The 27,995-nt window shown below is 50.7% G+C and overlaps 1 protein-coding gene across 2 annotated transcripts; it reads left to right on the plus strand.

Annotated features, from left to right (window-relative positions):
• EFR3B (EFR3 homolog B) lies at positions 1-27,937 on the plus strand. 2 transcript variants are annotated; one of them, XM_042809398.1, is made up of 22 exons: positions 1-81; positions 1,238-1,365; positions 4,391-4,541; positions 10,049-10,170; positions 12,476-12,625; positions 13,850-13,984; positions 14,318-14,396; positions 15,632-15,767; positions 16,283-16,444; positions 17,042-17,153; positions 18,768-18,819; positions 19,048-19,220; positions 19,948-20,023; positions 20,865-21,026; positions 21,452-21,583; positions 21,680-21,747; positions 23,070-23,197; positions 23,569-23,660; positions 24,388-24,436; positions 24,768-24,874; positions 25,068-25,117; positions 25,418-27,937. In XM_042809398.1, exons 2-22 carry the CDS (start codon positions 1,259-1,261, stop codon positions 25,521-25,523), a joined length of 2,349 nt encoding a protein of 782 aa, XP_042665332.1. In that variant the 5' UTR covers positions 1-81; positions 1,238-1,258; the 3' UTR covers positions 25,524-27,937. The 2 variants fall into 2 exon arrangements, with proteins under 2 accessions (XP_042665332.1, XP_042665333.1); XM_042809399.1 differs by having other exon boundaries at positions 24,771-24,874.
• Positions 27,938-27,995: the final 58 nt, after the last annotated feature.

Here is a 27,995-nt window from a genome sequence, read left to right on the forward strand (position 1 = left end):
CCAGGTGTGTGTGGCTGCTGTGGTGCCCTGCGTCCCCGCTACAAAAGACTTGTTGACAACATCTTCCCCGAGGACCCGGAGGTAAGTGAGGTGCTGCTTCACCCTCCAAAGCATCTGTGCTCTGTTGGGCTATGACACTCCTACATCTCAGGTTCATAAAATCATAGGATGCCAGAATGGTTGGATCAGAGATCATCCAGCAGTAACTCCCTGCTGTGGGCTGATTGCTAGCCACTGGATCGGGCTGCCCAAAGCCCCGTCCAGCCTGGCCTTGAGCATCTCCAGGGATAGGGCACCCACAGCTTCACTGGGCAGCAGTGCCAGGGCTTCACCACCCTCTGAGTAAAGAATTTTCTGATCTGCCCAGAAATAGTTCCTGGGAGGCAGGCAATACTTTGATTTCATAAGACCATGTGGAGGAAAGGATTTTCCTTTAAATACTGTTTATCAGGGGAAAATATAGAAGCGTCTCCTCTGTCTCTCCATGCTGTGGTGGGCTGGCTTCCTTTCTCAAATGTGCTGGTGTGGATGCTGAGTGCAGGTGGATGGGGTCTGGACTTTATTGCAGTCTCTTTGCAGGATAAGGAAGGCAGCTTCTAAGAGAGGGGCCCTCCTGAGGCTTCATCCTGGCTTTTGAGTTTTTTGAGCTGTTTATGCTGTTAGGATGCAGGAAGGCTGGTGCTTTGCTTGCTGCCTCACTGAACAGGAGACAAGGGGGATGTCCAAGGGCTGTCAGCTGCTCCTGGAGCATCCCAAATCTGGCCTCTGGTCTCCATTTCACAGCTGGGATGCTAAGGCAGTGGCCTGACTGGGCAGTGGAGCTGGGATTGCCCAGGAAAGTGGTGAGTGCTTGTTTTGTTGTGAAGCTGACAGCAAGACTAAGGCTACAGGGGGATTAGGGCTGGCAGCTTGTTTGGTCTCAGGAGACCAGAGGTGCTGATGTCCCTGTCTGCTGCTGTCCTCAAGTGGTGTGGGCACTGGTAAAGTGGTTCACATCACATTTGTGGTGTGTTGTTTGCACCACTGCTTGCTGCTGTAGCAGGTCAGAGAGCTCTAAGCTGGGGCCAAATGCAATTCTTATAAGCATTCCCTACTGTACGAGATATGGAGAAGTGTAAGGAGGTGGCTGGGGTGCTCCAGGCATCTGACATCACCGCTGTGGTTTGCCGCAGAGATGCTCCTGATGCTTGTTTGCTCTGGTTGTGAGGCTTTGACACCCTGCATTGCTTTCTTTTAGGATGGGTTGGTGAAGACCAACATGGAAAAGCTGACATTCTACGCCCTGTCTGCCCCAGAGAAGCTGGATCGCATCGGTGCTTACCTCTCTGAGCGGCTTATCAGAGACGTGAGCCGGCATCGATATGGGTAAGGGCTGGGAGGTTGTTTCAGCCACACCAATTCCTTCTAGGCCACGGTGAGGAGCCTGTAGCATCCTTCTGGCCCTCAGAAGGCTCTTTTAGATCTGTAAGTCTGACTAGAAATGGACAAACAGCTAGTTGGAGTGGCTCTGTATGTGGCTCACTAGGTGTTATTCAGGACAAGTTTGGGTGTGCTGTACCCCATGCACATCGCTGTTGAGCTACAGAGTGGGACTGGGGATTAGGGCAGTGTGATGGAGAGCACACGATGGAGATACATTGGGCTGGATGAAGATTGCTGTGTTTGCTCTGTCTGGCTTACCTTATGCGGTCCTGTCTGTGCCCTATTCCCTTCATCTTCCCTTTCTGCAAGGCCTTGCTTTGTTTACCACGGGGAGAGCAGTGCCTGCCTGCAACTAGCTGCCTGCCCTGGTTAGAAACACTGGGGGAGCACGGAAGGGTTCCTTCCCTTTGAAATAGCTCCTGGATTGATTCTTGTTGTCTCCTGAACAAAGCCACAGCAGACAAACGTGGCTCAGCTTTGTAGTGCGAACTTCAGCCTGCCTTTTATCCTGGGGGAAGAGAAGCCAGCAGCCTGCCTGAGAAGTGTTGAAGTTGGAAAACCTTCAAAGCTTCACATGCATCACCCGTCATCAGGAGTGACAGGACATTCAAAGCTATGCCTGATGTTCTGCAGTTAACAGGCTCTGCTTGCTATGTTAGGAAAAGAAAGGTTTTCAAAGACTTTTGACATCTAATGGCAAGCTTTGGCAGGGGGGATATATTCCATCCCCATCTGCTTGTGCATATAGGCATTTAATTGGGTTGAAGTGCAGGCTAATTTTCAAAGCCTAACTTTGAAATGCCTGAAATAGGTTTGGATAAACTTTTTATTTATAGACCAGTATCAGCAGCAGGGCTCGTCCCACTGCAAGACACCAGAGCTGGGCTCACGGGTGCCTGTCTTCTGCATTTGAGGTGATGATAGACTTGATTTCAGGCCTGCTGGGTGTTGTCCTCTTATTACCTTTTGTTGCTAAAGGAGAAAGAGTTTGAGTTTGCAGCCTGCCAGAGTTCAAGAAGCTCTCAGAAACATGGATTGAATTCTGGGTCAGCCTGTGTGGAGTCCAAAGTTGGATTTGACAATCGTTGTGGGGCCCTTCCAGTTTGGGATACTCTGTTATTTCCCCAGTACCCCTTTTTCCTTTTGGAAGCCTTGTTTCCTTTGAGAAGGGAGGTTCATGCTTCATGCTGTTGTTTTTCTTTTTGTTATGTCTTCATACCTTTTTTCCCTCTGGGCCAGTTTTAACCCAGTTTGACAGATGGTTAGGAACTTCATGGATTCAGGCTGCTCATTTTCACAATGTCTAGAAGAGCTGTAATGGTGCCTGAAGGTTTGCATGCCATAAGATACCAAAGGATCTGCTCAAGAATGAAGCCAGATTTCACCATTTCCAGGGAAAAGGGATCAGTCTTGATGGAACTTGGAAGTTGGGGGCTTATCCTTTCCCTTGAAAGGGCTGTCTTCCTCTCTAGCTGCCCGTCAACGTGCAGGCAGGGCTGATGGGCAGCTCCTGCCTGCCCTACCTACTATCATGAGCATGCTGCATTGAGCTGCTTTAAGCTTTAAGGTTTCACCCTTCAGCACAAGCTGGTAGCTGCTGCAGATCTGGCTATGGAAAGGAGTTGGAGCATGAAATTGAGGTTAAAGGACAATTTGTGCTCGATACGAAGAAGTCTGTGCTTGCCACCTCTTACTATCTTGGCTGTGGCAGGAGGTCTGAGCTTGACTCTAACCACTGAGATACAAAGGTATGGAGATGAAGGGAGGTGGTAAGGAGCTGTAAAGTGTATTGGCACTGGATCGATACCATATGTTTGGGTACCTCACAGACCATGCAAGGGAGCTGAGGCCATGAGACTGAAATCACTTTTTATGTGGTTTGGGAACCTCTAACTGGAATAAATGCTTACTCACAGCACTTGGAGGTCAGAGTTTCCTTCACTGGGTTTTGTGCACAGAGAGGACAACCAATAGCTGAAGGTCTGTGTGGTCGTTGCACGAGGCTGCTGCATAGTTCATGAGGAAGTGCTGCAGGACCAGCCTGCTAACAGCAGACTTCCCCAGAGCCACTGAACAGCCAATCCAATTTGTCTTGGAAACATGAAGTGACACCCGACAAATTCCACAATAGCTGTGTAATCAGTCGCCACCTCTGTAATGAGCACCCGAGTGAGATTTATCACTGGGCATGAGCTTTTCCAACTTCCTCTAGAGGCACGAATGTGGCAGGAATGATTTAATAAATAGCCTGGAAGACACGCTGTGACAGCTTGCGGAGAAGCCAGCTGCTGGAAGGAGGTCTGCAGTGAGCTTTAACCAGCTCAGCCTGGTCAGGAGGGATGGCAAAAGGAATGTGCCATGCTCAGAAATGCCCCCTGAATGACGCAGGGACCTGTCATGAGGACATCCTCTCTTTGGATTTGGTTCTGGGCTTCTCTTGTCCCTGTGTAGCACACACAGTCAGGACTGAGTGACCAAAAGCTCTATCCCTGGAGGAAGGATGGGGAGTAAGGCATGGATTGCCAACTTCTGCTGGAGGAAACACTGCTCACCCAAGGAACTTCTGCAGTGATGCAAGTATAGCCATGCTTGGATAGCCTATTTTGTCCCAGCACTCCTTCACAGGGCAAAAAGACCAGTTCAGAGCAAAGGAAACCTACAGGAGAGACCCCCCCCCTCCCCATTGGTGAGAGATGCAAGATGTTGCTGTCAGCCCCAGTCCTTGGGCAGCTTAGTCTTCCATAGAAGGCAGGATACTGGGAGCATCCACCTCCATCTTAAAAATCTCCCAAGGGTATTTAGGATGCAGATTTTTTTGCTGTTGGCCTTGCCAGGGCAGGAAGTTAGCATTAGGCTGACTTTACTGGTGAGCACTTGGTTGGTTTGGTAGTGGGAAGGAAGAGGGAGGGCTGTGGGGCCATGTCCATTCTGCTGCTGAGCAATGATCCTGGCTTCTGCCTGCTCCCAGGTATGTGTGCATTGCCATGGAGGCCCTGGACCAGCTCCTCATGGCCTGTCACTGCCAGAGCATCAATCTCTTTGTGGAGAGCTTCCTGAAGATGGTGGCAAAGCTGCTGGAGTCAGAGAAGCCCAACCTACAGATCCTGGGGACAAACTCAGTGAGTAGCCGTGCCGGGGAAGTTAACAGCACTCTGCTAACCTGGTCCTTTGCCTTATGCATTGCCTGTCACCCCGTGTCTGAATGTTGTTGGGGTGGGAATCCCCATTGGGAAAGGATGGGGGACGGTTTCAGGTAAGGGTTTAAGATGTTCCCTCTGTGTGTCCTGTCACTTGTGAGGTGTCTGAGCCCTTAGCAGTGCTGTCTGTGTATTTTTTCTGTTTGCTGTTTGGGACCAATTACCAATTACCAATTGGGACCAATTACTGGGCTGTAATCTCTACTGTCATGCTCTCCTGCTCTTGAATTCATTTTTTCCTAAAAATCTACAGGACATGGAGGGCTGTCAGCAGTTTCAGACAACAGACCAACTTAGGAGGTGATCCCTGTGGATTTTAGGAGCTCTTCATGTTCATAAAAGGGCTGGCTTAATCAGAGCTGTAACTTGCAATAAATGGCTTAGCCAGACCAGGAGTGTGTCAGTCACAGCTATCAGATGAGGGGAAAAAAGAGAAGCATGAATGAGTGACACGACATCCTTGTGGCTTCCAAAGTGCTGACCCTGGCTGTAGTGCCTTTCTGCCAGTGAGACAGCTTGCTTTTTGCTGGCTTTTACTGGGAGGACTGGGTGTACCTGGCACCTGGGCTTCTAAGGGCTCTGACAGCACCCAGGGGCTTGGCTAGTGCAAGCAGCTTCTGTTCTCACTGCTTTTAAAGGCTGAAGTGGAGCTGATTGTCCTTTGGCCAGGAGGGTGGGCTAGGCAGATTCTTGAGTATCTAGGAAATGCAAGGACAGCTCAGCCCTAAGCTTTCATTTTGTGCTGTATGTGGCAGTCAAAGGAATGGTATTAGTGCTTGATAGCACCTCCTGGTCAGGCAGCACTGCATCCCACTGTGCTCCTCTCCTCCAGGAGCCAGCACAGTTCCAGGCACTTGGCTATAAATACCTCTGCTGAGGCAGGGGCAGTGAGGTGGAGACCTTTCACAACCCCTTCTGCCTGGCAGCTGATTGCTCCCAGCTGAAAGCAATGTGAGCTGCCTATCAACAAACCTATTAATCCCCAGCTCTCGGAGAAGCAGGACTGATGACTTGGTGGGAACCAACTGCTTTCTGTCTACAGCAGCTTGCTATAGCATTTTTGCATGCTGCTGCTGCTGTAAGCTCCACGTATGCTGCAGGGTCTACCTTGGAAGGCACCTCGTGATGGGAGCAGGATCTGCGAGCAGCACCCTCATCCCTCTGTGCCCAAGCATGACCTGAGTTCTGTGGGGATGAGAGAGGTGCTACTTGCTCTCCAAGCCTCTTGGTATGTTCCAGAGCCACCTGGGTCCTGCCCCGTGGCAAGTAACTGGTTCTCTTGCTAAGAGAGTGTCCTGTCCTTCAAATGCATGCAGTATCTCCTTGTTCATCCCCTAAGCCATCCCATTTCACGATGCCCAGCAGAGGCTTCAGTTTTAAACTCAAAGAGAGGAGATTTTAGGTTAGAGATTAGGGGGAAATTTTTCACCTGGAGTGGGGAGGTGCTGGCACAGACTGCCCAGAGAGGTTTTGGTTGCTCCATCCCTGGAAGTGCTCAAAGCCATGTTGGATGCAGCCTAAACTTTCGGGTAGCAACCAGCCTGTAGGAGGGGGTTGCAGCTGGGTGGGCTTTAAAGTCCCTTCTAACCCAAGCTGTTTTATGAATCAGGGTTCCAAGCCCAACTAACATCCTCAAGCTGGAGGAGCAGTTTCTTCAGTGTGGTTTCCACTGTGGTCAGCAGTCAGTGGCTGATGTTGTAACGAGGAGTCCAGATTGAGAATGATGGTTTAGTGGCTTTGTCTTTCTTTTTCTGGAGTGTGGCAGTGCTCAGAGGGCAAGTGGCATCAAAACCTTCTGGGCTTTTATAGAGCACTGAGTCACGATAATGAGACACTTCTTCCTGTATCTCCTAATGAGGAATGTGCCTTAGGTTTGTGCTTAATTAGAGGGTGCTGTCTCAAGTAGGCTTCACAATAAGGGAGCTGATGGCAAAGGCGGGAGGAGGTTGTTTATAGAAACCTGCTCCAAGTGAGTCATTCTCACGGCGTGAAATCTCTCCTTGGACACGTCTGGCTCCTTGCAGGGATGTGCAGCTCTGTGCTGTGTGGGGCTGATTGCCAGGGCCTGGGCTGCACAGCCACAGTGCTGGAGGCAGCGGGTGGCAGTGAAAATCCAGTGTCCTGTCATCATATAATCCCCAGGGTGAACATATGGAGAGGCAGCTTAAATCCACTTTGTTTTCTCATCCTTGTTAGGAGGCTGCTGGGCAATCTCCCTGCTTTGGGTAGGAACCATCTAATTTCCAGCTCAATGTCATTGATGTTTTATTTTTTTCCTCAAACCAGTGTTGATCTTTCATTTAAGCAGCTCTTCCCCCTCCTTGATGTTCCTCTTCTGATGTATTTATGTCTGACATATTTATAGATAGCAGCGTTATCCCTTCCCAGCCGTTGTTTTGTATCTCCAGGATAGTTGCCCTCCTTATGTTTCCCCCATGCTTGCTCCCTGCTCATCACAGCTGCATTTCAGTTGGAACTTGTTGGCTTCAATCACAAGAGCCTGAGCCCAGCCCAACGTCCCTTCAAAACACAGCAGAAATAGGATCACAGAACCATGGAGTGAGTTGGATTGGAAGGGATCTTAAAGCCTGTCCAGTCCAAACACTTCCATGGGCTGGTTGCCTCCTCAGGATTATGTCCAGCCTGACTTTGGGCACCTCCAGGTGGGGCATCCGCAGCTTCTCTGGGCAGCAACTGGGCAGCACCACCCTCTGAATGAAGCTTTTCCTCTTGGTATCTATCCTAAATCTCCCATCTTCTCCTTTAAAACCATTCTTCCTTATTACATCACTATCTGCCTCTGTAAAAAGTCAGTCTCCTCTTGTTTCTAAGCTCCCTTTAAGTACTGGAAGGCAACAGGGAGGTCTCCTCAGAGCCTTCTCTCCTCTGGGCTGAACAAGCCTGGCTGTCTTAGCTTGTCTTTGTAAGAGCTCCTGCCCCTGATATAGTGCTATATTTCAGTGTTTTCAATTGTTCTGTTGACGACAGATAGGTCACGAAGCCATGGAGCAGCTTTTTACCTGGGATGCATTGCCACACTTTGAGTGAAATCTGTTGCTGAAAACATCTCTGAAGGTTTGTTGCCTTCTTTCCTGCCAGCTCAGTAGTCTGCCAGCCCTGGGTCTTTTCTGTGTGTGTCTGGTGCTGCTTTTTGCCATGGGGCACAGGTTGGCAATAGGACCAAGGTGGGCATCTCTCACATGGTACAGCACCGTTGTAGGGCAGCCGAGTCTTAGAAAAATGCAATACTCTGTGAGCAAGTGGCAGAGTTCTGAAAGTGTCAGGAGATGCTGGCAGAGCAAGGAGGCATCAAGGCTCAGTTCTCTCTGTTCTCAGCTGCTTTTTGCAAGCTTTGGCCCTGCCAGAGGCTTTAGGCTGAGAATGGATGCAGAGAGGGCAGCTGCCTGCAGTTGTTGGCAGATGTGAATGCTGCGCCATGTGTGGTGTCACCAGGCAGGGTGGCACCATGCAGAGACATCTGTCCCCTGAGGACAGAGACGTGTGGGGCTCGCTGTGCCTGGCAGCTGCCTGGGAATGCTGCCAGGCACCTCTGTCCAAGATGTGCCATTTCCTTTCTTTATTTTGTGACTCTCCTCAGCCATGGGGCAACTGGGGCTGCCCTCCCAGGAGCTGTTATGAGGAGCCCCATTACTGCTCCTTGTTCTGCATCCCGCCCTCGCCTCCGGCTGCACGTGGAGTTGCCATGAGCTAAAAAAACCACTTTGTGCTCTGCCTGGTACAGAGGTTTCTTATGTAACAGCCCTGCATTTTTCTGGTGAGTAAGAGGAGTTGATCAGTCAGAGCTGGTCCCTGTGCTCTGGGAACGGTTCCTGGCAGGGCTGATCCATTTCCTTCACTCATGCAGAGCCAGCCTTTGCAGCTGACGTTATTAATAGCCCTGCACAGTGGGTGAATGCTGATCAGGGCCTGTCCCTCAGTGCCAAGTGGCATGCTGGGATGGGTGAGCTGGCTTTGCCAGCTGCAGAGGTAGCAGCGAGCCTTTTGCTCACTGTCCAGCAGCAAATGTGGAAAGCAGGAAGAGAGGAAAGCCTGCCCATGGGTCAGAGTGAGAAAGGAGATGCTATGTGGCATGGTGGTAAGCATCCTGGCAGATGCTGTGTGGACTGATAACTCCTTAGTGATAAGTTAGATCCTCCCAGCTGGAGGATGAACCCAGCAGTCCTAAAACTTTGGCCCAAAGCCTTTGTGCTGCCCTGGACAGTCTGCTTCAGTGATGTGGAACTGCTCAGTGCAACTGCAGAGCTTAGTGCTGTGCCTCTGGAAGTGACTGGTATCAACACCACACTGTAATGCGGCATCTCTGTCTGGCAGAAGGGGTCCTCTGTGCAGTGTGAGCATGTTCCCATAGCAGGAGACATCCTGCCTGGGGGCAGGTAGGTGAGTGCAGCTGAATCTTCTACCTCTGATGTGGGGTCAGAGCTTGGATGTTTCCCAGGGGCTCCATTGTGTTTCTTGGCTGATTTCCTGTCCTGGCAGAGAGTGTTTCTAGTGAGCAGCTTCTGAGCTTGAATACAGTGGCATTGTTCTCTTGGTGTTGCTGTTAGTAGCTGGGGTGGGTTGAGGATTGCTTAAACAGCAATAATCCTCTCCCTTCCTTGTGTCCCTCTGTAAGTGACCTCAGCTTTCCCAGCCTGCTGATGTGGGTAAAGCACGCGAGCACAAAAGCAACCAGCAGATTTTACTGCTCAGATCTCTGCTAGCAGCTTCTTACGCCCATGTTCTAAGCAGGAGGATAAAGCATGAGGACTTGGTGGCACAGTTCTTGTCTCAAGCCAAAGGTAAACCTCATCCATTCCCAGCACCAGTTGCTGTTGCATGAATACAGCGTCTATCCATGCTTTCTCTGCGTGTTCAAGCCTTGGATTTTGTGGCCACTCTTGTGCTGTAGATGTTTTATTTATTTTTCCCCTTTTTATTTTCCCCTGTCAGTGTGATTAGATGAACCAAAGTCTCCTCTTTCTGCATGACGCTTTGTTCTCATCTCTTTGTGAAGAAGTTTCTGACTTCAGAAGAAAGCTTGAAAATTTACTTGTCCTTTTCTGCTCCTTAACTTTCTCCTTGAAAGCTGAAAAGCAAAAGTCAGGTCTGTTGGTGAGCTGGCTTTTCTGGCAGGCTCTGTGCCTCTTGGCATGGCCAAGCTGGAAGGGAACGACAGGACCTTGGGTTGCCAGTGCTGCAAACTAGATCTATTAAGGACTCACTCACACTTTGTTTCTTCATTGTCATTTTCAGGGCCACTGTCACCTCTGTAGCTGCATTTGGGAAACATCACCCTGACTGCAACGTCAGCCTGCAGCAGCAGGACCCTGTGTTACGTTGCCAAAGCCTGCAAATGTTTGCAGATTTGGAGAGGTATTTTAAAGCTTTGTTGTGCCCTCTGTGCTGATGCTCTGTTTCTTCTCTCCCAGTTTGTGAAGTTTGCCAACATTGAGGAGGACACCCCGTCTTACCACCGCAGCTATGACTTCTTTGTCTCCCGCTTCAGTGAGATGTGCCACTCCAGCCACGATGACCTGGAGATCCGGACAAAGTGAGTGCCACGTGTGAATGCCAGCAGCAGCCTCCCTGGTCTTGCTGATGCTGCAGACATGCTGGAGTGGGGTGGGGGCTTTCACTCTGTGTCCAGCTTTTGTCTTTCCTGGAGAAGCACCTGCTTTTGGTGGCAGGTTGGATGCAGGCTGCAAGGACCAGTTACTTTGTGCTGTGATGTGCAGTGACTATCCAGAGCTGTATACACTCACGTTTAAAAATGACCACTTCTCTGTACCCTCCTTTATTTCTCTGGAGGCATTCAAGACCAGGCTGGATGTGGCTCTGTGCAGCCTGGTCTGGTGGTTGGAGACCCTGCATATAGCAGAGGGGTTGAAACTAGATGATCATTGCGATCCTTTTCAACCCAGACCATTCTATGTTAAGTAGGTCTATTCTGTGATTATTTTCCAAACATTAAGTCCTGCTGACTGTATGGGAGGATGAAGCAGAGGCATAGAAAATGCAGTGCAGCACGTATCCAGCTTCTAGTGCTATGTGGGTTGTTGTGTGCAGCATTAAATGTGTGTGAGAAAAGATGGTTTGCATTTTTTATCCTGACAGCAGGGCCAGCTCTGAATGCCAGTTCAGGCATTGGCTTGCTCCTGCCGATGGCAGGACAAGGGGAAATGTGCCCTTGGACACAACACACTTCAGACTTCTTGTCTTTGGGCAAAATGTGGGCAGATAACACCTGCAGCCTGCCCATCACCAAGCTGCCTCTGCATCTTGAAGCATTCTTCACCTTTGCTGCAGGGCTGCATCCCACGGATTGAAAGAGCTCAGAGTGGGAGGCAAGGAAATGATCCTGGTCCCAAAAGGAGTGATGATGGTGGGAAGAAGCCCACTATTAGCAGAATCAATATTCACTCAAAAACTGCCTCCTGCAGCTGTGATCTGTTATTTTCCATGTTGGAAAGTGGCTACATCTCTAGACAACACCAAGGACCGTGTTGCTGTGTTGTGATGGGAAATGTATCCCAAGAGGATTAATTATGACTAAAGCAGACAGATTAATGTTGTTTACTGCTGCCAAATCCAGGTCTTTTGGTGATGTATTTAAGCAGACCCAGCATTTGAAGTGGCCCTGTACATCCCTGTGAGGCACTGACAGTTTGCACTGACTCTAGCCAGGAACCTGTGCACAAGAGGTGACTGCTGCTAGAGGTGATCATGGTGTCAGGCAGCACTTCAGCAAAGCCTGTTGGTGCTGTTTCTGGAGCTGCAGTGCCAGGTCAGTCTCCTTACAGAGAGGTGAACCCTTGAGGTTTTCCACTCCTCAGAGAGGCTCCTCTTTGGGGACTTCCAGCCTCCTGTCACTGCTGCAGACTTGCAGGTAGCTTTTTTCCTTAATAAGGAAGTAATGCAGATTGTTCATCATTTCCACTTGACTTTCAGGGCGTCAGTGACACACTGTTGTGTTGAAGGCCAGAAGAGAGAACCTCTTTTGCTACTCCTGTAATTAAAAAGGAGGGCACTGCTTTCCTGTGACCTTGGTCCTGCTCAGTGGTCATTCCTCAAGAATTGTGTTGCAGTCATATTATTGCCTGTAATAAAATCAGAAAATTGGCTGCGAAGAAAAACAAACAAACAAACAACCCTGCTAGGGAAGAGACCCCAGAGCAGATTATTTAATGCATTTATTTCTGAAGATTGACATGTGCTGTCTTTCTCAGGCACCAGCAATGGGTGTTGAGATTCTGGTTTCAGAGCAGGGAATCCTGCTGTGTACAGGGATTTTTATCGATGGCTCTGTTGTTGATTAGAGCAGAGTCAGGATCTTTGGACACAGAAATGACAAAGGTGCCAGACTGCATCTAGGTTTCCTTGGTATCCAGCATCCCTGTGGACACAGCTTAGCAGTGTGGCTGCTAGGAACAGAGGAAACAGCAAAACCATCTGTGATGCTGAGGCCAATACTAACCCTTTGGAGAGGCCAGGCTCGCTAGTGCCACCTCTCAATGTTGGTTAGCGTGTGGCTGCAGCTTGCCTGGGGCTCTTCCAGTGAAGATGGTGGATGGAAGCCGGCTGCTGCTGCCAAAACAATTTAAACTTGTTCAGAGCTTTTCCTGCTTGTGTCTGTCATTCTGTGGGAAGCCGAGTCTCTCTGGCATGCAAAGTGGAATGATTGCTTTGGGGCATAGCAGGCCAGGTCTTGGGGTGACATCTGTGTAAGCACCTCCAAGGGTGCAGAAATCGGTGCCTTCTCTTCAACTTGTTTTACAGTTTCACCCACATGTATGTCTATATGTATGTAAAATAATGCTTAGAGTCAAAGAACATTTTGCTGTTAATTTGTTCCCCAGGATCCGGATGTCTGGCATTAAAGGCCTGCAGGGAGTAGTGAGGAAGACGGTGAATGACGAACTCCAAGCCAACATCTGGGACCCGCAACACATGGACAAAATTGTGCCCTCACTGCTCTTCAACTTACAGCACGTGGAGGAGGCTGAAAGGTGAGTGCTTGCTGCTGCTGTGGCCCACGTGCTCTTCCAGCAGCTTCAGGGCTGTTTTCAGCCAGGTTTTATAGGGGAGAGACGTTGTGGGCTGCATTGTGCCTGCACCTCGTGTGAAAAAGGCTGTGGATAGTCAGAGAAACCCTGCAAGAGTCCTCCTTGAAGGATGGTGCAGATGGCAGGAGCTCTGCTTGCTATCCAGTGCCGTGAAGGTTATTGCTGTCTTGGCCACTGCAGGGCAGTATCACTCCTGTGAAGGAGAGAGCTCAGCACTGTCCCTGCAGTTAAGCCATGCCCTCTTTGCAGAGGCTCTGAGCTGTCTGTTCAGTGGGCTGACCGCTGTAAAGATTCCTGCTTAAGTGCTACCTATGCAATTAGTTTAAAGGTAAGCAAGAAGAATGAGGGGAGCTGAAATATGGCTTTGCTCCCTGTCCTTCCATTCTTCAAGCATAACTCCCTACCAGATGAGTGTTTGAAGGGGAGGTGCTTAGCTGAGAAGCGTTTTGTGGAGAAACAGGCACGAATTCCTCCTGGGATTTTCCTTTTGAAGGTTAGGAAAGATGTGTCAGTCCTGGGAAGATGACTTTTGGCCAGTTACATTTCCCATTTCTCTTGTAAACTGAAGCACTGAAGTGGAAAAAACATTTGCTGTGTTTCTGCAATGCCAAACAGCCCAAGTGTGGAAAAGGGGGGTGAATGTTCCCTGGGGTGTGTGAGTTCAGGGTGATTTGTGCTGTGCTGTACTGACTGCTTTGCTTGTCCTCCCTCGAGACATTGTGTCTGTGCTGGGAGGAATGTTATGCCCGTATCCTTGCTGATAAGCACTGAGCCTGGAATGATAAGCACTAATCCTGAGACTGGAAGGAGGGACGTGAGGGCTGTTTCTGCTGCACGGGGCTGTGAATGGGGCCATTCCAGCACAACTCTCTCGCCTGTAATCCGTGCACCTGTGCTGCTCTCTGATCTGGCTCAAATCCAACGGTGCATTATCCCTGAGCTCTGCTGCAATGGAGCTACCCCATCTGCCTCCCAGGGTGACATATGGCTGCTGTGGGGTGGCTGCAGGCTGTGTGAGGGGTAGCCCACGGCCCTGTGCAGCGAGAGCTACAGGCAGATGCCACAAACATTTAGCTCTGTCCCGCCCTGAATGGGCTCTGTGCCTCTTCTCCCCCACTGCTGCAGCATGCTCAGCTCCACTCTCATCACCCTCCTCTGCTTTCACAGCCGCTCCCCTTCCCCGCTGCAAGCCACTGAGAAGGAGAAAGAGAGTCCCACAGAGCTGGCAGAGAGGTGTCTGCGGGAGCTGCTGGGCCGGGCGGCGTACAGCAACATCAAGAACGCCATCACACCTGTTCTCATGTAAGTTGTGCATCCTTTGATTTTGGCACAAGGGCACAGAGAAACAATGGGTGTGGGTCAGAGCTGGGGGGAAGGCAAGGGCTCTTCTGACTGCCCTTGGCATGGTGCTGGAGGTAGGAACTGGGTTTCAGCTCTTGTTTTCGGAGGAAGATGGCTTTGGATAGATACCTGTCACTGCGAAAAGTCACCTCAGAGAATGATTTGTATCCCTGCTCTCATGCGTAGCATTTACTCCATTCTGCTCCTGGCTGTCCTTGCTCTTGGTGCTGGTCTGCACTGCTGCATTGCCTGGGGAACACAGTCACCATCTGCTCTGTTTCCATCTCTCCCCAGCCACCTGGATAACCACTCGCTCTGGGAGCCGAAGATCTTTGCCACCCGCTGCTTCAGGATCATCATGTACTCAATCCAGGTGGGAAACCTGTGGGATTTCTGGCCTTTGGAACCATCTGGGGACGCGTGTGCATGCTTGGGAGCACCCAGTTCTGCCTCTATGGCTGAGCTGAGTCAGAGCATCTACTGTGTAGCTGCATCCTGACAGCTCTGATCTGAACACTGACAGTGGGTTTGGCCCTTGAGCATGTCCCAGAATGGGCACCATCAAGATGCACAGCAGTGTGGGCTGGGGCCTTAAATGTCTGATACACCTTAGCCTTTCTGTGTGACAGCTGTGCATGGTTCAGCATGCAGTGCATGGTTTAGCATGCTGTGCATGGAGCCTGTGTCTCAGTCCTGAGAGTGATTGCTTCCCTCTCAGCAGAAAGAAAAGACTTGCTGAGTCAGATGGGCTAGCAATGTGCTGTGGAAAGGAAGCAGTTGAACTGTGGTGAAAAGCTGCCTCTTTGCAGATCCCTCCTGTGGAAATCAACACAGCGTCCCTCCCTGTAGAAAAGGAGAGGCACTATTTGGGGTTAAAAATCTTCTGGGCAAACCAGATATAGTGAGGGTGCCTGCCCCTCAGTATCTCTGTCCTTTGATAGGAACAGGCCTGCCAGACTCTTCACTGGGTGCTCTGGCTGTGGAAATGCAGTTTAGGTGATCCCCAAATGTCTCATTCTGTTTCTCTTTGCATGGGTCAGTGCATGTTGTCAGGCACGGTGCTGCCATCCTATCCTGCTCCCACTTTGCTAGAGCAGCCCCTGGATTCCCAGACTTCCCCCCCTTGTGATTTTTCTTCACTTTTGGATTCGGCCAAGCCATAGCTTGGAGAACCAGTATACTGAAAAGCAGATTGCCATCCCCCACTTTTGTTTCATGTTTCTAATCCTGTAAACTGCCTAAAACCCTTTATAGTGCTACTAGAGTTTATAAAATCCTGTTAATGCATCTTGGAGGCGTGGGGTCACAGTAATTCAGCAGGACCTACTCCCTGAAATCCTCAGGATTAATCATTCCTATTTCCTTAGATCTCAGCAGCTCTTTAGGTCGTTTTTTCATGTGCAAATTGCTCTAAGGTCTTGCTCATTCTTATAAAACAGACTCTCTCTGGGTGCCCTCTCTCATTTTGCATCTGGAGAATTGTTGGAAAGAGCCAGGCAGGGGCTTGATACAGCTGGGCATGAGTCCCCAGTAGCTGTGTGTGTTACAGAAATGGATCATCGCTTCTTGCATGTGGCACCCTCACTGATATTCACTCTCTCCTTCCAGCCACAGCACTCCCATCTCGTGATACAGCAGCTTCTTGGCCACTTGGATGCCAACAGCAAGAGCGCAGCCACTGTGCGTGCAGGCATTGTGGAGGTCCTCTCAGAAGCAGCAGTGATTGCAGCCTCTGGATCTGTTGGTAAGTGCATAGATCTGTCCTGCATCCATCCTGTCACCCTTTTATTTCAGCTGCTGAAGGTTTGAGCTGAACTCCAGTCAGTGGAGGATCTGCTTCGGAGCACCCAGGAGTGCTGGGGATCTTTTTGATGCCATTTCAGTGCACCCGAGCACAACGCCCACGTTCAGCTGTCTGCAATGGGAGCTGCAACGCCCACATGCAGCTGCCTAAGTTTAGGCAGCTGAATGCAATGGAAGCCCTCACCTCCACGCGGGGGGGGGCAAAGGGATTTTCAGGGCTCTATTTCTGAGGCTTGCTGTGAATACGTTGAGCTCATGTTGCCACTGGAAGACCACTTCTGTCTTGGCTTGGGGAGCTGGTAGGGTTAAAACTCTACATCTGGCTTTCAGTCTGTTTACAGGGGTAGTAGGAGGCATAAATGACACCACCCCTGGGGGAACTACAGGCTCCATCTCTATGGGGAAAAAAAACCACTGCTCCCCCCATCTCCTGTCTCTCCCTTCTCATCATCCCAGGCCCTACGGTGCTGGAGGTGTTTAACACCTTGCTGAGGCAGCTGCGGCTCAGCATTGACTACGCGCTGACGGGGAGCTACAACTGCATCACCGGTGTGAGCACCAAGATCATCAAAGAGCACGAGGAGAGGATGTTCCAGGAGGCTGTCATTAAAACCATAGGTGGGGATTCTCGCTGTGCTTGCTGTAGGTGTGTGCATTGCTGGTGGATGGCCTCCCATGTGGTAGGTTTCTGCTTCTGCATCTTAGGGTGATTCAGGACGAAAGAAAATTGCTTTCGTCCTAAAAGCAGCGATGGGAAATGAGATTTACCTCATTGCAGCACGTGGGTTATCAGCAGGTGGCATTGCAACCCCATTGATCCCAGCAAAGCTGCCACATGGAGGCTGTTGTGCTTCGTCTTGGCTTGGACAGGCTGAGGAATGAAGGAGAGGAGAAGGAAAGGGCAAGTGTGAGCCTGCTTGAGTTGATGAGGATGGAGAAACGTCCAAAACGGGGTGCAGAGGGAGGGCTTGGCACCTCTGCCTCTCTTTGTCTGGGCTTAGGGCTGTTCCGTCCAGTAGGCATTTTGATGGCTCTTGAATCCCCCTAAAGGGAAAGTTGCCAGTAGATAGTGCATCCAGTGAGGCCTTTTCCTATTCCAACCTGGCTGTGAGCCCAGCAGCTGGCTCGGAGCAGTACTGAGTGCTTCCTAGGGTGCCATGGCCTGTGGGTGGTCACTGTTCCTCACACACTGCCAGTGCACTCTTGTGCCCACAGGATCCTTTGCCAGCACACTGCCCACTTACCAGCAGTCAGAGGTGATGGCCTTCATCATGAACAAGGTGCCTCTGCCATCCTCACAGCAGTCTATCGAGACTGGTAAAGCTGGGTGAGTATGGATGCTTTTCTCCCTCCTCTTCCTAGCCCTGCCCTTCTCTTCCTTCAGCTGTCCCATGCATTGAGATAAAAGACTTTGAACACAACACTGAAAGTGCAGGAGAGCTCCTTGAGGTGGCCTTTGGGGGCAGAGTGAGACATAAGGACAGGGTGGGATATGGCTACATTATTAGAAAGACTGGGGTGAGGAGCTCAGTCCTGAGGTGTCATCCAAAATTTAGCAGGGAAAAAGGAATAATATTTGGAGGAGTGACTTCCGATGTGATGATCAGGTCAGCAAGGTAGCTGCTGGCCATGACTTTTGAGAAGCTCATTTTTGGCTCTGTGGGTACCAGCAGCTCATTGCTACCTCCTCATTCTGTGTGTGGCCCCTCTGAGCTGCCTCCAAGCTTTTATTGACACTGAGTGGTAGGCGGTATATATAACTGGCTGTGGAGGAAGAGAGGGAAAGGAAAGCACCCAAACAACATAATTACTTGAGAAGTGTGGGAACAGAGTTTGAGAGCTATTTGGAGCGAGGGTATCAGGCACTGAAACATGTAGGTAAGGAGCAAACAGATTTTCATGCTATATTTATTTTCAAAGTATGGCCGGGCTGCTCCCACTCATTTCTGATGGGAGAGACTTGCTGCATGATAGGAGACACGCTCTGCTCCTCACTGATGTGGGGGTGATTCCTGGTGCCCGTGTTCAGTCTCGTATCACATGGTGTGAGACACATGGGGCTCCACATACTGTTCAACTGGGGCAGCTCTCCTTGCTGCAGAATCGCACTCAGAGCCCTGGGATGCCAGTTACCAACTGCTTCTCAGTGCTGGCTTGGCCATGCCAGGCTGTTTGTCACTGCTCTTTTACCATCTCAGGAGATTCCTTCCTTTTTAAGACATGTGAGATGGTGTTGCTCTGGATGTCCAGGTAGGTGTACCAGCAGTTAGCAGAGAAGCTGCAGCCTACAGTTCAGCCTCTGAGGATGCTGCCACCTCAGTGTAGCTCAGTCCCTTGGCAGGGGTAGGCAGCTTAGGCCAGTGTGTTGTGGATGATGGGACAGCCTGGAAATACAGAGCTCCACACGTTCCTTTCTTGCCATATAGGGTTAGGAAAGACTGATTTCAGGCAGTAGAGAATTCAGGATATTCTCTGTTTGCCTAAAAAAACTCCTAAAAGCACATCCCTGAAGTGAAGGCATAGTGTACACTGGCTGAGAAGAAGAGAGATGGAGTGAGGAATACGGATACCGCCATGCACAGGAAGGCTTGTACTTATCTAACTGGTCTTTAACAGCTTAAGAGTGAGGGGCCCATATAGAACAGGCCCATATGCCTGGCATCCCTTGGAGGTCACTGGTGGGATGGGCACCTTGTGTCTGCATGGAGTTGCAAGTGTGCCTTGTTTCTGGTACCTAAGCTGGGTTGAATCCTTTCGTGTTCAGCATTCCTTTAGCAATGTGTCTGGTGCCCATTTCCTGAAGACTTTTATAGCTGTATGCAGTAATGACTCAGGAAACTCAGTCTTGCCCTTTCTGAAGTTTTCTAATCTTGGGGCATGGAAAGAGGATTGTTTTTCTTTTCACTCAGATTTTACCATTTGTTTCTTTTCTCCTTGGCAGGGAGAATCGAAATCGGCTGACACAGATAATGCTCCTCAAGTCCCTCCTACAGGTATGAACGTGTCGCTATCCCTGCAGCAGTGTCCAATCCCTGCAAGACCTGTAACCAAACACAGCTGCTGGCATGGAGTCCTGACTTGAACTCAGGACCTCTCTCCCCTGGGGTGGTTTAGCAAGAGCTGAAACTGTACTTAGTTTTCTCTGCCCACATTCCCCCTTTCTTGGTGTGTTTTAACCTAAGTGACGCTGTCATGTTGCCTCCCTTAATTGATGCTCACAGGTCTCCGTGGGCTTCCAGTGCAGTAACATGCTCACAGCACTTCCCAGCGCCTTCCTGGACAGGCTGCTCTCTGCAGCCCTCATGGAGGATGCTGAGATTCGCCTCTTTGTCCTTGAGATCCTCATCAGCTTCATTGATCGCCATGACAACCGGCAGAAGTTCTCTACCATCAGGTGTGTGCCTCGGGATCCCCCACAGGGCCGGGGCTGGCAGACCCCACAGAGCAAGCTCAAGAGAGAGGTCTGACAGGCTGAGAGTGCCTGCAGGTTTTGGGGCTGCTGGCAGGATTGTTATTAAATCTGGTACCAATCGTGGCGTGGTCTAATGCTGCAGATGAGCACTGTGCTAGGAACCAGATGGGTGGGGGGAGTCTCGGAGAGGCTGTGCCCAGAGGGATGTGGGACCACCCTGCTGAGGATAACTGGTTAGGCAGACAGTGATACCAGGAGGATGGAACCTGCAGGAGCAGTAACCTCCTCGAGTGGGTTCATCGACTGCATTGCATCCCCACAGATAGGCCTGCTGGGCACTGGCATTGCTGCGCTGCATTTAGCTAGCCTTACTCTGGAGAGGAATGAAGCTAAGGCAGAAGAAGGTGATGAATCCCACATGGCAGTATCTCCATGGGGTTTGCTGTGGTCCTGCTAATCTACTCTGCATGCATGCTTCTTTATCAATTTGCCTTTGTATTCCCGAGTGCAACTTTCTTGAAATCCTGTAGTGATTTAGCTCCCTCGAATATCTGGATTGCTCAGATGGGTTCTAAAACCAACCTTCAGCTTCTCCCCCTTGGTTCCTCCCAGTTGCTTGTTCCTGGCCAGCAACTCTGCTGGCGTGTGGGGATTGCACATCCTTCCTCTGGTATCTGAGTTTTTCCTTCCCCTCGGCCTTTCCTTGCAGCACCATCAGCGACATCTCAGTCCTGAAGCTGAAAGTGGAAAAATGCTCGCGCCAAGATACTGTCTTCATGAAGAAGGTAGTGTCAGAGCCTGGGTCAAGCTGTCCTCATGCACACCTGTGTATGAACAGTGCCTCGGTTTCCCCAAGCCACACTGGAGGCATGCAGTGAGGCCTCTGAACCTGGGGATGTCCCTGGAGAGGACAGTGGGATTCAATCTACATCAGTGCTTCATGTGTGAACCTTTGTAGACCCTGAAATCTGCTATTTGTTCCAAGAAATGAGTACCCCAGAATGTGCTAGTATCCCAAATACTGTTTATCAAGTGATTTTCAAAGTTGCCTAGTATTTAAGGAAGAAAAAAAAAAAAAAAAGCCCCACAGAATTTCCTCTCACTTTAAAATATTTTCTGTGAAAACCCCTCTGAAACTAATTTGAGGCCAAGAGAGGATCAGTTTGTTATGTTACACACCTGGGAGCAGTCCCTGCATTGAAAGCAGTGGAAGAGCTACATTTCCCTTGCACCAGTGTGCCCAGCTCTATCCCATGCCTTGCTCTCGAGCAGTGCGGCTCGGGTCTTTATTTCTCTGCTGTGGTCTGAGCTGTCATTTCTATAATGCTGCAACAGGGGCATCTTTTCCCTGGGCTTGTTGCTGTGAGCAGTATTTGCCTGTTCTGGGCTCTGCTCTCAGACCTGCTGGTGCCTCTTCCCCATCAGGGTCCAACACCACCTGGGAGTCACAGCTCCTAACACCTGGGGCTTTCTCTGTTAACTTGTCAACTGGAGGAGTTCTGCTCCTTTGTGCATGGAGCCCCTTTGCTGGGCCCTGCTGCTTTTTTGTGTATCCTTTTGTGTTGACTTTACTGTTGCCTGTAGAGGGTGCTTAGAAGGTGACCATATCCTTCTGTGTTCCTGCAGCATAGCCAGCAGCTCTTCCGGCACATCTACCTGATATGCAAGGAGGAGAGCAACATCCAGGCTCACTATGAGGCTCTCTATAGCATGCTGGTGCTCATCAGCATTGAGCTGGCTAATGAGGAGGTTGTAGTGGACCTCATTCGCCTGGTGCTGGCAGTGCAGGTAGGTGAATGGGAAGCTGAGTGTCTTACTGGGGCTCAGTGTCAAAATGCTAATGGGATACCTGGCCTGCTGGGTGAGAGCCTCTTCCCTGGTGTCTTACCTGGCATTATCTCTCCAGAGCTGGACTGTACTTGGAGAAAGGCAATAGAGGTCCTGAAAGAGCCTCTGGGAAGGGCTTTTTTTTGTTTGTTTGGTTGGTTTTATTTTGGGTTGGGGTCTCTGAGCAAGGAGGATACAAGTTCCTCACTTGCAGGCTTCTCCTGCCACAGTGGGATCGGATTAGCACAGCGGGGAAGAGACCCAGCCAGCTTCTGAAATGCCCCATCCCCTTGCTCTGATAGCTGGGATGTTTGCAGGCAGCAGTGCTGCGAGGTGGATGGGGACCTTGCCCATCCCTGTCACATGGGGCTGTGTCTGTGCTGCAGGAGATAGCCCAGATCAACGAAGACAACTTGACAGCATACAACCGCTGTGCGCTCTTCGCCCTTGGTGCAGCTTACCTGAACCTCATCAGCCAGCTCATCACCGTGCCCACCTTCTGCCAGCACATCCACGAGGTGCGAGGGCTCGGGGTGGGTGCTGAGGCCTTGTCTGCTGCAGCCTGCCTGGCTGCCTGTGAAGTTTGAGCCTGACTTCTTGCTTGCCTTCTGCAGGTCATCCAGATGCGACAGAAGGAAGCTCCCTATCTGCTCCCTGAAGATGTGTTTGTGGAGAGACCCAGGTAAGTATCTTTGCTGGAAACATCCTCTTCTCCCCTGCCTGATCTCAAGGATTTAGCACGTGTAGGAGCATGGGGGTAAAGAGTTTGTCTACCTTTTGTTTGCCTGTGCTTGTCTGCATTTCCCATCTGGGCATGTCACAGTGGTAAGTAGTTTTCAGCCTTTTTTTGGATCCAAGAAGGGTTTCATGCAATCAGAGAAAGGGCTGGCTGCCAGTTTGTGCTCAGAGCTGGTCATATACCAGGATTGGCTCTGCTGGCTGATTCCTTCCCCACCCAACCAGCAACGTGGATGCAGATGTGACACACCTTCCTGCTGCTCTGCTCTGCTGCTGGCCCAAGGACATGTGCTGCATGCTGATTGACCTTGGGCTGCCTGGGCTGTCTCATTCCTGCTGGGATAGCCTTTGGCACATTTTGCACGTGTCATGTTTGGTGAGGAGGTGCCAAATACGGAAGCAGCCCCAGTGAGTGCCACTATTATTGTAAGACATCCCCTAAGTTGGGGTGGTGCTCCTCTGAAGAGCATGCTTGTATCTGTTGTGATAGGTCGAGGGCCCTTCTGGTTGTCTGTAGCTTTGTACTGGTGTACCCAGAGACAGAATCCTAAAATGGTTTGATTAGGAAGGGATCTCGAAGCCCATCCCACTCCAACCCCTGCCATGAGCAGGGACACTTCCAACTGCACCAGATCCTCCAGAGCCCCATTCAGCCTGCCTTTGAACATCTCCAGGGATGGAGCATCTACTACTTCTCTGGACGGCGTATTCTAGTGCTTCACCATGCTTGTAATGAGAAATTTCTTTGTAATATCTAACCTAAACATACCTTGTTTTAGTTTAACGCTGTTACTCCTCGTCCTGTTGTCAGTCACCCCCTGACAAAGAGTCCCTCTCCACCTTTCTTACAGGATCCTTTAAGTACTGGAAAGCTGCAGTAAGGCAGTAAGGCCCCAGGGCCTTCTTTTCTCTAGTCTGAATACCTCCAGCTCTTTGCCTGTTCCTGTAGGAGTGGTGCCCCAGCCTTCTCAACATCCTTGTAGCCCCTAGGCCTGCTCCAGCAGGTCCATGTCCTTGTGCTGGGGGCCTCAGACTTGCATAGAATGCTGCAGGTGGGGTCTCCTGAGAGAAGAGGAAAGGGGGAGAATCACCTTCCTTAACTCTCTGATCTCCATAACATGATGTATCCAATTCTGATGGCGCTAAGCAAAGCCATGTAAGCCCTCTCTTTCTGACTGAAAGGGGCTGGAAAAACTCTCCCTTCTGGTACCGTTTCCTAAGAAGAGAAGGTGTGGCCATATCCCCTGTTTTTTTCCATCCTCATAGGTTAAGCAAGAGCCTTGACCGCCTGGGCCCAGAGGTCTTCTTCTGGCAGAGCAAGATCAGTGAAGTGCTGGGTGGCAGTGGTTACAATGCAGACCGGCTCAGCACACCCTATGTCCCCCAGCTGACTGGTATGTGCCACCCTGTGGTCTACTGCAGGACCAGGGGAAGGGAAACGTTCTACACAGCAATGGGAATGTGAAGTTCTTGTGCTACATGCGGGTTGTTTTCCTGTTGTTTTTCTGCCTTGCCTTAGAAGTGTAGCATTAGGGAAACTGTCACAAATCTGTCAGTCAGGAGATTCCTGGGGTTGTCACATGTATGGCGGGCTGGACTGGTGGTGTCATAGAGCCCGCTGGGTTTGGCTCAGTTCTTAGTTGTGCTGGGTGAATTTGGGTGAACACCTGGACAGATTGGTTGCTACTCTGGGGACGAGGCATGGGGCACTTCTGGAGTTGGAGGAATGGCAGCAGATCTGCTTACCTATTCTGTTTTTTCCCAGATGAAGACCGCTTGTCCAAGAGGAAGAGCATTGGCGAGACCATTTCCCTGCAGGTTGAAGTGGAGTCTAGAAACAGTCCTGAGCGAGAGCAGGTACTGTGTTACACCTGAGCTTTAGAAACTGCAATCCTGACAGTGTGCAATTAAGTCTTGTATAATTCTTCATGTAGCTGTGTGCATAACTGCTCTGCTGGCTATGAGCACAGAGATCCATTATTCAGCCCTGGTATGTTTGGCAGCAAATCAGGCACAGAAAGGTTCCATCTCCTACTGATGCTCTCCTCCAGGTGCTGATAAGTGTGTTAGGAGAGTTACACGTCTGGAAGGATCTCACACTGCTATTTGGGTGGCAAACCTTTCATATAATCATCGAATCATAGAATGGCCTGGGTTGCAAAGGCCCACAATGCTCATCCAGTTCCAACCCCCTGCTATGTGCAGGTCGCCAACCAGCAGCCCAGGCTGCCCAGAGCCACATCCAGCCTGGCCTTGAATGCCTGCAGGGATGGGGCATCCACAGCCTCCTTGGGCAACCTGTGCCAGTGCCTCACCACCCTCTGGGGGAAAAACTTCCTCCTTTATTTTCCCACTATCAACATTTCATACACGCAGGAGCCTTTGGGAGGTCTGAGGCCAGGGTAGTCCAGCCTGAAAAAACATTCTAAAAATACAGGTTGTCAGGAAGGATGTGTCTGTGTGTTAAAGACAGGCTGTGTCTCAGTTCAAGAATACAGCCTGAGGCACTGGTTCTTGGTTGCTGTGATTCCAAAACACTGTCTTGTGCTGAACACTGAGCCATCTGCTTTTCCTCTTCCTCTAGAGAGCACCAGCTGAAGAGATCACATATGAGACACTGAAAAAGGCAATAGGTAAGTGAGGGAGAGGTGGAGGCTGACATGTTTGAATATGGGTGGGTGATGTGTGGGTCCCATCACCCCTGTGTGCGCTCTGGATGGATGGATCCGCTGTGCTTTTCCCATGGTGACATTGCACCCGGGTAGCAGCACGGCCAGGCAGCTTCATCTCTGTGCCTCTCCCTAGGGTGTTCCTGGGAGGCAGGTCCCAGATTCGGGCACCGAAGATCCTCTGCTTGGCTTACTAGTGATGCTCAAATCTGTGCTGTCTGCTGGGGGGTGGGGATGTAGTGTGAATGATCCGTGCTGAGGGGAGCAGCTGAGAGCCATTTCCCCTTTGCTTCAGTAGACAGCGTCGCCGTGGAGGAGCAAGAACGAGAGCGGAGGCGACAAGTGGTGGAGAAATTTCAGAAAGCCCCATTTGAGGAGATTGCTGCTCACTGTGGTGCTCGGGTGAGTTGAAGCTGTGACCCTAAATCCCTGCATGGTCCCAGTTGGCGATGGTGGCAGTTCAGCTCTGAATGCTGTGAGGCCGCCTTCTTCCTTCTCTGCTGAACGGGGAAGGCCGATGGAGTGTCTGTCCTGTTTGCATTGCTGTTGTTCCTGGGTTGCACCCACACTGATACAGCTGCTGTGTGTGTTTCAGGCGACGCTGCTGCAGAGCAAGCTCAACCAGATCTTTGAGATCACCATACGGTGAGTTGGGGTGATGGCTGAGCGTGCTGGGCTGAGCATGGCTAGTCAAGCCACCCAGCTGTGTTGCTTGCAGGGTGCTGGGGGTGGGTGCCAGCCTGGGACTGGGGTACCTGTGGTAGCACAGGAGATTAAGTTTGGTGGGAGCAGCCTCTGGTTTGTTTGCTGCAGTTCCCTTCTGCTACGGGGGCACAGAGGAGAACTGCAGTGGTGCAGGAATGCGATGTTTTCTGCCCTGCAACAGGCTTTGCTTCCTCATGAAACACCTCTGTAAAACACCTCCCTCTGTCTCTCATGTTTCAGGCCACCACCAAGCCCATCAGGTACCATCACAGCTGCCTATGGCCAGCCCCAGAACCACTCCATCCCAGTGTATGAGATGAAGTTCCCAGACCTGTGTGTGTACTGAGGATGGCCGTGCTGGTAGGACAGAGCCTGCTGCACAGCTTGTGCCAAAGGACCTCTTGGGGAGAGACTGCCAACCACCTGGAGAGTGCATCCTTCTGCATGACAGATAGGGACGTGGACACTAAGACTATCCCAAGATTCATTGGCACCACAAACCATGTACTTTCTTTAGTGATCCCCTGCTGATATTCTGGGGGCAGCTGGTGGTGCAGGAAGGTGTGTCGTTGCTCTGACCTCCCTCTCCAATTTTGTTTTTGGAGAGGGGGTAGGAGGTGCTCTGGTTCCTGGCAGAGAGCTTTGGGCATGTACATCTTCCCAACGTAAAACAAACCTGTTCCTTGGGGAATCCCTCCCCAAATCATCTGTTAGCCATGTTGGAAACCCCTGGCAAGGGTGCAGGGGTGAAGCTGCAGGGTGTGAGACTGTAAAAGGGGATGTGTGGTGCAGCGTGGGGCAGCTGTAAAATTAAATCCTACTGGAGCTCATGCACAAAACAGGTGCACTGTAAAGGATGCAGTCCACACATCCAGCTCCTGGCCTGTGAGCTGCATCTTCCCAGCAGCTGCCCCAGTGCGTGGCCGGTTGCTCGGGTACTTCATTCTGGACAAGAGGAGTGCCTGAAGTGACAGGAGGGCAGCAACTGTCCCATCCTAGTGTTGGGATACACAACCTGGCTGGTTCCAGGTCACTTGAAAACATGATTTATTTGGAAAACTTTTCTTGAGGAGGAGGGGAGATCCAAAAGAGCTATACTTGACTTGTCCATGTCATCAGCAGGGTGCTCTCGGGGAGCCGTACAGCAGCCACAGGCAGTGCTCATGCAGTGAGGCACCTGGAGCCACCATAAGTCATGAGTAGAAACCACATTTGGGCATATCAACACACTAACCAACTATTTTCATGGTTTATGGTTTCATAGTTTCTGGTTTGGGATTTCACAGTGTTAGCATTCCTGTCTGAGGAATAGATTATTTTTTTAACAGAATCCTTTTGAAAAAGAAAAAAAAAAAAGGCTTCTGTTGTGGTCAGGCAGCTTTTTGCTGAGCCAAGCATGGAGCCCCCTGCACCAGGGCTGCGGTGAAATCCCAGCTCATCTCTGGGGCAGCCCCTTTCCTTCCAGCTGGACACATTGCTTCACTGCAGGAGAAGACACAGGAGGATCTAAAACTCAAAACTGGAGGTGTGGGAGATGCTGCTGTGCACAGCAGGGGGACAGCAGGTGATGACAATGGTCACAGTGGTGCTGCCTGTGCCCAGCTGGATTGCTTCAGTGACCACTCATTTCTCCACCCCTTCTCACAGTAGCTCTTCAGACAGTTCTTTGAAGGTGTAATTGCATGTTAACATCCTTTTTTTTCTTCTTCTTCTCTCTCCTTTTTTTAGTTTGGTGGTGGGTGCAGTTTGCAGTTGCCCCGAGGTTACCACTTGTTTATGTGGTTGTCATGTAATCCGGGTTTAGGAAATGACCTAGCTTAAGAGGACAGGAAAAACGAGGGTTTATTTCAGTCCCTGGGTGGGATTGCAGCCCTGCCCAGAGCCTGAGGCTGTCCCTTGCCACAGCCACTCCTTGGGGGTCTCCCCCCATCTTTCTGTTCCCAGCCTGTCCCGTTTTGTTCCCTTAGTTATGCCTAGTCCCCCATGGGGTTTTGGCTGGGTGAAGTTGCAGAGCTGGCATTGGGAACGTGAGGAGGCTGCTTGACAAAGGATGTTTTGCTCCCATAGCTGTGTGAATGAAAAGCAGTGAAAGTTCAGCAAAATGCAGTAGGAGAAGCGATTAACCCCCAGGCTGTGTGTGCATGGGGGGGAGATGCTTCCAAACCCCTTCAAATTCAGAAGGAAGGTGGGAAGATGAGCACGAGCCTTGCTCCTTGGAACCTGGCTGCCATGGGGATGGCACAGTCCTGGGGTTCCATTGCTGCTCAGGGAACCTGGGCCAGGACTGCACCTTATCCCCTATCCCCTGGCTGGGGGTTTCAGTGTGGTCTCCCTGGTCCCAGTGCTGTTCCCTCGCTACATCCCCCAGCACATCCCCTATTCCCCTCCAAAAGCAAGTGCTGGCTGTGCTCAGCATTGCATTTCAGGACCCAAACTCCACCTGTAAATGTCCCTACACACACACACACACACACACACACACACACACACACACACACACACACACACACACACACACACACAGTGTAAGTGACTCGTTTGTACATCACGTTTAGTTTAGATACTGGTGTATGTATAGATGACAAAGTATATTTCTATAAACTTGGCAGTTAGGTGCATGTGTGCGTTTCCATCTCTGTATTTCAGGGCACTGTGTTGTTTCCATGCGTAGCTGAGGGCAGGAGAGAAGTGGGTGTGAAAGGGCCGAGATGCTGTCAGTATTTCCAGGCAAGCCCTCCAATAAATGTTGATGTTGCCACATTATGGGATCTGCTCTGTTGGCACGTTGATGGCACCTGGGGCTCTGTGAGGCTGGGGG

Source organism: Centrocercus urophasianus, unplaced genomic scaffold (assembly GCF_019232065.1).
Source record: "Centrocercus urophasianus isolate 14NV4802_14NV808 unplaced genomic scaffold, USGS_Curo_1.0 seq_1191, whole genome shotgun sequence".
Classification (NCBI taxonomy): Eukaryota; Metazoa; Chordata; class Aves; order Galliformes; family Phasianidae; genus Centrocercus; species Centrocercus urophasianus.